General features: G+C 43.1%; 1 protein-coding gene across 1 annotated transcript in view; it reads left to right on the forward strand.

The window, feature by feature from the left end:
- ryr2a (ryanodine receptor 2a (cardiac)) overlaps positions 1-12110 on the forward strand; it is a 316621-nt gene that overhangs the window by 291515 nt on the left and 12996 nt on the right. The window contains exons 108-110 of the mRNA XM_080872616.1: positions 6229-6289; positions 8107-8253; positions 8365-8499. Of these exons, the coding sequence (XP_080728742.1) occupies positions 6229-6289; positions 8107-8253; positions 8365-8499 (343 nt within the window). The remainder of the gene's footprint in view (positions 1-6228; positions 6290-8106; positions 8254-8364; positions 8500-12110) is intronic.

Raw genomic sequence — 12110 nt, forward strand, 5'->3', positions numbered from 1 at the left:
TGGAACACTGAAGCCATATCCCTTCTGTGTTTACATACATCGCAGCCGAGCTGCACAGTGCCCAGGCGACAGCATATGCTTGAACGCTGAGGCCGTGTTCCCTGCTGTGTTTGCTCACCGTAGCCGAGCTACTCGCTAGCCGGCAGCCGCACAGCGTGGTCCGACTGGCACATAAGACTATTTTTCAAGGCGATAAGCCAGGGAGGGGAGACCAACCAAGGGGAAAGATAAGGGCAAGCTAAGGGATAACAGGGCATACCAAGGAAATACCAGGGAATATCAGGGGAATACCGGGGAATACCCGGGGAATACCAGAGGAGAGGCAGCGCCCACGGAGGCTGCCAAAACAGGTTCCTGATGGATGCACATACATACAGCACTCTCAAGGCACTCACAAACACACAACACAAGTGGAGATCAAATGATCACCGGTGTCACGTCTGCACAGCTGTTTTATACGTGAGCTGTGGGGTATGGCCGGGCGAACCAGAGTGTCTTAAAGAAGTATCCACACGGTGGGGGGTGTCCATTTTGTAAAACCTCAGATTCAATTGTAGAATTGAAAGTAATTTTCTTGGTGTCATTCAAACATCTTGAGCACCTCCAAGTCTAAGGCCATGGTTCTCTGCCAAAAAAGGACCCTTTGGGTTGGGGGATAGTTGCCTTCCCAAGCGAGTGATTTGAAGTATCTTATGGTTTTGCTCATAAAAGAAGAGGAGGAGCAGGATTGGCAGACTGGTAATTTAATATTTGAGTATAAAACCCCACCCACAAAAAAAAGTATATTGCTGACCACGAAACACCTTCAGAACCATTCAATTTTAGTTTCAGAATATATTTTAAAAGCCATGTACCTTTGCTTTCTGAACGAAGACCACCAACTTTCAATCCGTTGATTTGTAGTTGAGGTACCATACTGTCGAACGCAGATTCACTGAGCGCTCAACACAGACAGCATCGTCAGAAAGAAAGTTGATAAAATAAATTACAAATTTTGTATTGTTCGATACATATGCGTACCGAACCGAAAGCACTGTATCGAACGGTTCAATATCGATGCGAATATCGATATTAGTAACTCTTATTTGGCACATAATGATCCCTATGAGTGTCACCTACTTCAAAAGGGTAGTTACACTCATCCCCCCTCCCTTTTCAAACACCTTCGATGCCTGTCTGACATGTCTTCCCAATGTGATGTTTGTGTAAAGTTTGGTCAGAGGGTTCCTTTGTAAGTGCGCATGTGACATTAGCGTACTGCCTGCTGTAACCTATAATTTCCTTTAGGATCAATAAAGTATTTCTGATTCTTATTCTGATTAGAGGATGGTGATAAATTGGTGATTCAAATCTATAAAGAACATAAAAATATAACAGTAAAATGCAACATTTTTACAAACCAGGAGATTAATGCTGCAGAAAATGGTTAATACTTAGCACACCAAGTGTTAAAATAAACATTTAATTTAAAGTTAATTATTTTTTGGTCAAACTTTTAGGTCAAATTACCTTAACTCCCGAACCACTGGCACAATTGAAAAATTCAAATGGTTTCTGAAAGCATCAACTCTTTTTCAGTAAGGCTCAGGCCCAGGCAGGCGCCACATCCAAATTTTGGCAAATAACAAAGAAAACAAAAGAGCAAAAAGCAAAAACAAAACTATAAAAACATGGCTGTGTGTGTGTCTTCTGTAGGGCTCCATCACACTCACTAACTCTCTCTTCTCTCAACCAACCTCCAACCGTCTTTTTGGGGTTGCTGCAACACTGTGCCAGGGATTACTGTAATGACCCTAAAATCCCTGACAAGCACAGAGTCACTGTTTTCAGGAACCATTGAAAGTCTTTCATTTGAAATGGTTCAGGACTTATGGGAGTTACAGATGTTGAAAATGTTGCAAAACACCTGTCTGAGGCTAGTGACAGGTTAGGCTGATTATTTCATTGTGAAGGGCACTGTTGGCACTGCTGTTTATTTCAAATCAAATCAAATCACTTTTATTGTCACATCACATGTGCAGGTACATTGGTACAGCACATGTGAGTGAAATTCTTGTGTGCGAGCTTCACAAGCAACAGAGTTGTGCAAAATACAATAATGTAAACAAGCAAAATACAAGAATGGCTACATCTGAAACTAATAAATATATGTACAATATATAATAGTGTATGCATTTCTGGATGTGTATACTAAATATTTTTCTACGTGTGTGTGTGTGTGTGTGTGTGTGTGTGTGTGTGTACACAGATTTTACAAATTAAATAGAGTAAACAATGAATAGAATATATAAAATAAATAAAATAAAATATACAGAGTTGAGACATGTGCAAAACAGTGGCATTACTGTACAGTATGGAGTGCATAATGTTGAAGTTCCAGTAGTGAAGCTGAGGTGTCTATGACGTGTTCAGCTGTCTGATGGCCTGGTGGAAGAAGCTGTCTCTCAGTCTGCTGGTACGGGACCGGATGCTGCAGAACCTCCTTCCTGATGGAAGCAGTCTGAACAGTTTATGGCTGGGGTGACTGGAGTCCTTGATGATCCTCCCCGCTTTCCTCAGGCAGCGCTTCCTGTAGATGTCTTGGAGGGAGGGAAGCTCACCTCCAATTATCTGTTCAGAGCACCGCACTACTCTCTGGAGAGCTTTGCAGTTGTAGGCGGTGCTGTTGCCATACCAGGTGGTGATGGCACAGTGATAGAAGGTCCTGAGGATGCGGGGGCTCATGCCGAATCTTTTCAGTCTCCTGAGAAAGAAGAGGCGCTGCTGCGCCTTCTTCACTGTTTTGTTTGTGTGTACTGACCACGTAAGATCCTCAGCCAGATGTACTCCAAGGAACCGGAAGCTGCTCACTCTCTCCACAGCAGCGCCGCTGATGGTGATGGGGGTGTGTACTTCTCTGCACCTCCGGAAGTCCACTATCAACTCCTTTGTCTTTGCGACGTTGAGGGTGAGATGGTTGTCTTGACACCAGTGGGTCAGGGCGCTGACCTCCTCCCTGTAAGCTGTCTCATCACTGTTGGTGATAAGACCCACCACTGTAGTGTTGTCCGCAAACTTCACAACTTCACATTTCTAAGGCACAGTAGCATATTAGAGCTCTGAAATTTTAAATAGATCTAATTAAACATTTAAGTCTACTGTCCCACAACATAATAAGATGTGAAAATCAATTTAGTCTGTCAGCAGATCAAAGTAAAATTATTTTCATTGACTTTCCGTGCCAGTTACACACTCCCCTTCTTATCCCAAATAAGCACACCCTCCAAGCAGCAACTATCACACACATACCAGTCATAGAAAAAAAGTGTGTTTCAGTGTTAAATTTTGTGCAATTTGCCGTAAATTGTCTACCACAAACCTTAGTAGAGTTTAAGTTTTGGTAGAAGAGTCAAGCTGTGCTCATTAGTCTAGCATAGAAAATTTTTAAATTTCTTTTTAATTATTAGATCAGATTATTTTATTTCTATTTTTTGTAACTCCATTTAAAAATGCAGTTTGCCAGTTAGGTAATCAAATAATGATCAGTTACAGCTGACTTACAGGCCAGTCACCTGTCAGTCAAAGTGGCCATGCCCTTACCTTCCATCACTGTCCAAATGACCCACCATACAGTTGTTATGAAGTTTAAAACTGTACTGTACAGGGCAGGTTCTAGGTGTGCATTTTAATGGTATTTAGTGGAGGATTTTAAATTGTAAACTGTTGGTTACATAGCCCTTTTCTACTCTACTTCAGCATTTAAGAGTAAGGCGTTCAGAAGCGGAGACAGGGACTGCTACAGAGAGGCCAAGTACAAGTTCACTAAGGAAGTGGACATTGCCAAACATCAGCACTCTGAGAAGATGCAGCAGCAGATCTCAGAGAATGACTCGGCCTCTGTGTGGAAAGGTTTTAGGAATATTACAAACTACAAGCCTAAAACCCCCCACTCCACTGATGACTTGCTCTTGGCCAACACCCTCAACGACTTCTACTGCCGTTTTGACGAGCCATCAGGCAGCCTTCACACCTCCAACGGCCCCAACAATAGAGGCACTTTGGACACTCATTCCCCCACCTCTCCCCCCTCCATAGAGCCATCACCACCTTCAAACCGTTCACCTACAACACCCCCCTCCTCACCCCACACAAAAGAGGATTTCACACCACCTCCTCCGACCACAACTCTTCATATTCATGAAGCAGATGTGAGGAAGCAGTTTAAGAATCTGAATGCTCGGAAAGCTCCCGGCCCAGACGGTGTGTCTCCTGCCACCCTCAGACACTGTGCAAACGAGCTGGCCCCAGTGTTTTCTGGCATCTTCAACTCCTCACTGCAGGCATGTCATGTGCCTGCCTGCTTCAAGTCCTCTACCATAATCCCTGTCCCCAAGAAACCTAGGATCACTGGACTAAATGACTACAGACCCGTGGCTCTGACATCTGTGGTCATGAAGTCATTTGAGCGCCTAGTTCTCTCCCATCTCAAGACCCTCACGGCCCCCCTCCTGGACCCCCTGCAGTTTGCATATAGAGCCAACAGGTCTGTAGACGACGCCATCAACATGGCCCTACACTTCATCCTGCAGCATCTGGACTCCCCAGGAACCTACGCCAGGATCCTGCTTGTGGACTTCAGCTCTGCCTTCAACACCATCCTTCCAGACCATCTCCGAGGCAAGCTTTCCCAGATGAATGTGCCTGATCCCATCTGCCGGTGGATCACTGACTTCCTGACGGACAGGAAGCAGCACGTGAGGCTGGGGAAGAATGTCTCGGACTCCCGGACCATCAGCACCGGCTCCCCTCAGGGCTGTGTTCTTTCTCCTCTGCTCTTCTCCCTGTACACCAACTGCTGCACCTCCACCCACCAGTCTGTCAAGCTAATCAAGTTTGCAGATGACACCACCGTTATTGGGCTCATCTCGGACGGGGACGAGTCTGCCTACAGGAGGGAGGTTGAACGTCTGGTGTCCTGGTGCAGCCACAACAACCTGGTGCTGAATGCCCAGAAGACAGTGGAGATTATTGTGGACTTCAGGAAGCACACAGCCCCACTCCCCCCCATCATCCTGACTGACACCCCCATCACCTCTGTGGACTCATTCCGCTTCCTGGGTACCACCATCACCCAGGACCTGAAGTGGGAGCCCACCATCACCTCCGTCATCAAGAAAGCCCAGCAGAGGATGTACTTCCTGAGGCAGCTGAAGAAATTCAACCTGCCAACACGGACGATGATGCAATTCTACACTGCAATCATCGAGTCCATCCTCACCTCCTCCATCACCGTGTGGTACGCTGGAGCCACTATCAGGGACAAACAGAGACTGCAGCGTGTTGTGCGCTCTGCTGAGAAGGTGATTGGCTGCAGACTCCCATCTCTGCAGGACCTGTACACCTGCAGGACACTGCGGCGTGCAGCCCGGATCTCAGCTGACCCTTCTCACCCTGGACACAGTCTGTTTGACCTGCTCCCCTCAGGCAGGAGGCTCCGGTCCATTCGCACCAGAACCTCTCGCCACAAGAACAGTTTCTTCCCCTCTGCTGTTGGACACATGAACAATAACCACATGACTGTCCCCGCCACTCACACATGACCCTACGCTGTGTCACTGCATCATTTCATGTCTGGCACTGATCACCACCTGCACTCATGTATATATCCTTCTACGTAGCACTCTTAATTCTTATTCTCATGTATATATCTCATGTATATCTCATGCACATATCTTTCTTTCTACATAGCACTTTAATTCTTATTCTTATTGTTTGCACTGAAGCACCGCAGCAATTTCCTAATGTTGTAAACCTCAACATCTGGCAATAAACCCATTCTGATTCTGATTCTGATTCTGATTAAAGCTCACGTAGAGCTCAAACTTCAGAGAAGAACACAAAGGAGATTTCCTGCATCTGTCAGTCTGGCTGACAGTGACTTTAATAAAGTCATGGTTCCATGGGGTCATCCTCTATGGGGGATTTGGATTAATAAGAAATTTTCTGCAACAAAGAATAGCAGGTACAATCATGTAAACAGAACTGCAGTATTGTTTATCTGAACACTGAACAAGACATGATCCTGTCACATTTACATAAGTTTTCAAAGTGGTTATACCAGGTAAAGGCGCTAAGATATCTTCAGTTCTCATAACAGAGAGCCCCTTTCATTTAAACCATTTCTGTTCACGTTTTCATCAAAACATGAAACATGTAAAAAGACTTTGTTTCTTCTTACTGTGTTCACAGGTTGAACTCTGTTGATGTCAAGTACCAGATCTGGAAGCTGGGGGTTGTGTTCACAGACAATGTAAGCAATCAGAATCACTCAGGACAGCGATGTGTGGCTCCATCATGTGGATTCCCTGCAGAAGTTCTTAACTCTTTTGTCTTTTTTGTTTATATCAGAGTAATTTCACAGGGACATTTTTAGTTTACCTCAACTTTTTTTCTAGTTCCTGTTTAAAATGTTTTAAAGTTGCTTATGGCATTTAACATCAATAGCAGTAACGGCATCATATGACCTGTTGTATCGGCCCATAACATTATAAGATAAAATTCTGGTTATTGTGTCTGGCAATTATGTCATATAAAAATATTGGGATAAATATGAAGCATTTGGCTCATCGTTTATAAAGCAGTGCTCCTACATTAATACATATTAGTATCTAATAAATTGATTTTTTAATTCAGGGAGTTACTAGTTTCATAGTTTGTCATTTTGTTTGACCTCATCAAAAGTGAGTCAAATGTATGCCTTACTGAAAAACCAGTAGTGTTTTCTTCACAGACATGTCTTGAAGTGACTTCCATGGTGCAGATATTATACTGTACTGGGTAGCACTTTATAATAATGTCACACTATTAAGCCTTACTGAGGTAATAGTAAGGTATTAGCAAGTCATATCATTACTTCTTCTTACTATGCCATTTCTAAATATAAATGTAATGGGGTGGCTGTAGCTCAGGAGGTAAAGCAGGTCATCTACTGACTATCCCCGGCTCCCTCAGTCTGCAAGCCAAATATCCTTGGGCAAGATACTAAACTCCAAATTGCTCTCCAATGCATCTATCGGAGTATGAATGTGTGAGTGTTAGATAGGAAGCACTTAAAAGTGTAGAAAAAGGTGCTTGTGTGGGTATGAATGGGTGAAAGTGGCATGTTGTATGAAGTGCTTTGAGCGCTCCAGGACAGTAGAACACCGCTACATAAGAATCAGTCCATTTACCATGACAGATGGTAAACATCTGCACACTGGCAGGGGCCCTGGTTGAGATTCATCTTTAGTTCCTGAAGGCTTTGGAAGACTGCCATGGCTGTCACATCTCTGCAGAATATCTAGGCTTAGCCAGAGGGTGGAGGGTCTCCACTTTGGTGGCCTCAGGATTTAATCTTTTGTGGTGCTTTTTCCGGATGATGTGGTTCGTTGTGGTGTTGGTGTCATCAGGTGGTGACCTCGAGTTTGCACTGCAATAGTTTGCTACAGAGTGTGAAGCAAACCAAATCTGAGATCATGGATCTCAGCTGGAAAAGGTGGAGTGCCTACTCCACCTAAAGGACAGGTTACTGTCCCAAGTGGAGGAGTATTTCGGGGTCTCGTTCAGGAGTGGAACACAAGATGGACGGACGAATTGGGGCAGCATCCACAGTGATGTGGATAGTGTACCAATCTGTTGTGGTGAAACTGTCACTTCATTGGTCATTCTATGTTCCTACCATCACTTATCGTTACGAGTTCTAGGTAGTAACATAAAGAGTGAGGTTGCTAATATAAGTGGCAGAAATTAGTTTCCTAATTAGTTTCCTCTTTCTGAAGAGTGAGTGGGCTCTCACTTAGAGAGAGAGTGAGGTCATCCGAGAGGGACTCGGATTAGAGCTGCCGCTCCTCCACATTGAAGGTGTATAAATGTAAATGTAGCTGCTAACTGAGCAATGATCATGATGTGTCATCCACATCTGTGTCAAGAGTCATTAATCTATTGTCTGGTAATTATCATTTGAAATGTTTTATGATGCTTTTATTTGATTTATTAGCTACACAATCAGCAGCCTGGATGTTACCTAATATTGTAAACCAGCGGCTCATTTACACTCATTGACTGAATTTCCATCTTCCGTCCTTGTAGTCCTTCCTGTATCTGGCCTGGTATATGACCATGTCCATTCTGGGTCACTATAACAACTTCTTCTTTGCTGCCCATCTACTGGACATTGCCATGGGTTTTAAGACACTGCGTACCATTCTCTCCTCAGTCACACACAATGGCAAACAGGTGAGAACACTATATGAATATTATAAAATTAAACATTTGTCAATATTGAGTGAAGCTTGTGATATTTGCCCTTGTTTGCATCACAGCAGTCTTTTCTTGCCCCTTCTCCAGCTAGTGCTAACTGTTGGCCTATTAGCAGTGGTGGTGTACCTCTACACAGTAGTGGCCTTCAACTTTTTCAGGAAGTTCTACAACAAGAGTGAAGATGGAGAACTGCCAGATATGAAGTGTGATGACATGCTGACAGTGAGTATGACATGTATTAGACTGTAGTGAACCGGAATAATAGTGCTGGGCAGATGATCAAAACGACAGATAATTTGCATCACAGCATGTGTTAAGAATCAGTCAGTTTCACAAAACAAGTTATCTAAAAGGAAAGAACAGAGCTATGGAGTCGGCCTTAAAATGGAAACATTACATATATAAATACTAACTTACACCATGGAGCCCTGCTCTCAGAATCGGTCCTAGATTTAACACTGTCTGTGAAACTGGATTTAATAAAAAATTGTTTAAATTGAAAGGTTTTAGAACATGTTTAGCACCATCCTGTGCCTGTTCAGAGCAGGATGTCATTAGGTTGGATGCACTTACATTAGTTTATGCTAATTTCCTAGTTTATAACTAGTGACAGAACAGTTAATTTGCTGGAAAACAAGGTGACTAAAACTAAAAGTCAGTTTGAGGGGGTCCTGTTTGTATGGGCCCTTCAGTTTGATGAGCCAGAATATAAAGAAACTCAGAAAGAGATGAGAAACAAAGTAACTGACCTCTATCAGTCTGTCTGTCATCTAGTATCATCTGTCAATCTGTCGTCTATCATAGAAGGTTACAAAGCCATGTCTAAGGCTTTTTGGGATTCCAGTGAATAATAATAACTTTATTTATGAACAAGTGAGTCTTCAGCTTAGCTTTAAAAACCTCCACAGAGCATGCCTGCCTAATCCCACAAAAATGGGGCACAAAAAGAAAAAGCACGTTCCCCGATAGTTTTTTTTTCTGGCTCTAGGAACTTTTAAAAGGCCAGAATCCTGGGATCGGAGAGCACGGATGGAACATAAGGGTGCAAGAGATCAGAGAGGTATGAAGGTGCCAAACCATAAAGCCTTTTAGGTGAGCAGCAGGACTTTAACATCTGCTCGAACCTGACAAGGTAGCTGATGAAGGGATTTCAGTACAGGGGTAATGTGCTCAAATTTTCCAGTTTTAGTTAAAATGCGAGCAGCTGCATTTTGCACCATCTGTAAACCTCTAAAACTTTTCTTTGGTAGCCCAGAAAGGAGACCGTTACAATAATCGATACATGAAGACAGAACCTCTGCAGTGTCGCTTGATAAAACTTGTCTGATTCTGGCTATGTTCCTTAAATGATAAAAGGCGGTCTTTGTTATCTCTTTTACATGAGACTCGAAAGAAAGCACCATGTCGAACCACACGGCCAAGTTTTTAACCTTGTCCCTGCAATTTATGACATAGTCATCAATTTTCAAGATGAAATTTTGGGACAATATTGAAATTTTTGTGGTCCAATGACCATCAACTCTGTCTTATCAATATTAAGAAGCAGGAAATTATCCGATAACCAGCCCCTAATTGCAGATAGACACGATTCTAATTTAGACACTTCAGCACAATTTCCAATGGTTAAAGGAACATAAAGCTGCAGGTCATCAGTGTAACAATAGAAGGTTACATTAAAAGAACGTAAAAGAAGACCAAGACGCAGCAGATACAGAGAAAACACCAATGGTCCAAGTACGGAGCCCTGAGGGACCCCATTGTCATGAATCGCTGTGTGGCAGGCAAGCAGGAGTGGTGGACCCAAAATGCAGAACTCAGACACGGAAGTGAAACTTAAGGCGCAGCTTTATTGCTGGGAAAAACCTCGTACAAACTAAACTCACCAAAAGAAAACCAAAAGTCAGAACAGAGGAACCAAGGACTGAAACACTGGAAAGAAACACTAAACTGGAGCAGGAGACCAAACACTAGGAACATAGAAGCAGAACACACAGCTAGTTGAGGGTACGACGCGACACTGACACAGAGAAACACAGGGCTTAAATACACAGATGGCAGTAATCAAGGGATGAGAGACAGGAGGGGAACACACCTGGGAGAAATCACAGCTGACGAGACAGGGGAAACGTAAACTGAGCACACTCACATACGACACAAACCTTCACAATAAAACAGGAAACTCAGACACATGGAACCAGACAAGACATTGAACTAAACAGACAGATTCACAAACAGATGGGGTGACACCATAGACAGAGACAGACTCAAAGGCAGACCAAATATAACACACAGAACTCAAACAATAATAATCATCATCATCATAAACTAGAAAATGATAACTAAAAGCGCTGGGTCACCGACCCAGGACCATGACACCCATGCCTCACTGCACAGGTCTCGGAGAGATCATTTTTCAAGCTAACAGTCTGAGATCTCCCAGACAGGTAGGATCTCAGCCATGATAAAACATTTCCTATAACTCCAATAAAATCCATGGTCCACAGTGTCAAACGCAGCGCTTAGATCCAACAGTAATAAAACTGAAGTTCGATCATTGTCTGCATTTACCAGCAGATCATTTACCACTTTGACTAAAGCTGTTTCTGTGGAGAGATTTGGTCTAAACGCAGACTGAAATGCTTCAAACAGATTGTTAGTTGACAGACGCTCAGTGAGCTGCTTAAAAACAACTTTTTCAAAGACCTTAGACAAAAAAGACAGATGTGAGATGGGTTTGTAGTTTGCAACCATGTCAACGTCCAGTCCAGGCTTTTTCAAGATTGGCACGACCACAGCTGATTTAAAACAGACAGGGAAGACTCCGGTCATCAATGAAGTATTTAAAACGAAACAGAATGTAGGGTCCTAATACTGACCACAGTTCCTTTATAACCCAGGCTGGTAGAGGATCCAAAGAACAGGTTGTACATCGAGCTGCTTTTACAACCTTAGTTAATCCAGACAGAGAAATAACCTTGAAGTCAGAGAACAGTTTATCAGCGCCAACAGGCAAAGCAGCTGAGTAGTCTGACGAACTGCTCGAGGAGGGAGTGATCTGATTTCTAAGTGTTTCAGCCCTGTCTCTGAGAAACATAAGAAAGTCATGAGCTGTCAAATTTGAACAGGAGAGTTGACTTACTCTCTGTAAGTTGCGACACTGTGTTGAATAAAAGTTTTGAGATATGTTCATGGCTCATGATGAGATTTGAGAAATAATTTGCTTTCGCTGCAGACATCGAACATTGAAAAAAAGACAATGGGTCTTTCCGAGCCTGGAGAAATCAAGTCTGGAAGATCGCCAGCGATGCTCTGCTTTTCTACAATTTCTTCTCAAATTCGAGAGCTCCTCATTTAGCCAGGGCATAGGGTTCCTTTTTTTCACATTTTAACTTCTTTACAATAGCAACAGAGTCCAATAGTTCAAGAAGTGCGTTATTAAAATTCACAGTCAAAATGTCCACACATAACTCTGGGAAAAATGGGGTCCAACACATCAGGCAAATGTAATTTAACTCCAAGCAATGCTTCGTGGCTAATATGATGAGATGATCTGAGGGGCAGTTTCCCCTCTCAGAAGCTGGAAATTTAGCAATTCAAATATCAAATAAAATTACTGAATGGTCTAAAATGGGTAAAACACAATTTTCAGTCACTGATACATTCAGTCCATAACACAAGGTCTAGGGTGTGGCCCTTACGTGTTGGCCCAGACACAAATTGTGTGAAGTTTAGGGAATCAATTACATTCAAGAAATCCTTGACCAGGGGTTTATCCTCACAACGTAGATGTACATTAAAGTCCCCCACTATAAGGATCCTTTCATAGTAAGCGA

Source organism: Rhamphochromis sp. 'chilingali' (genome assembly GCF_963969265.1).
Source record: "Rhamphochromis sp. 'chilingali' genome assembly, chromosome: 22".
Taxonomy (NCBI): Eukaryota; Metazoa; Chordata; class Actinopteri; order Cichliformes; family Cichlidae; genus Rhamphochromis; species Rhamphochromis sp. 'chilingali'.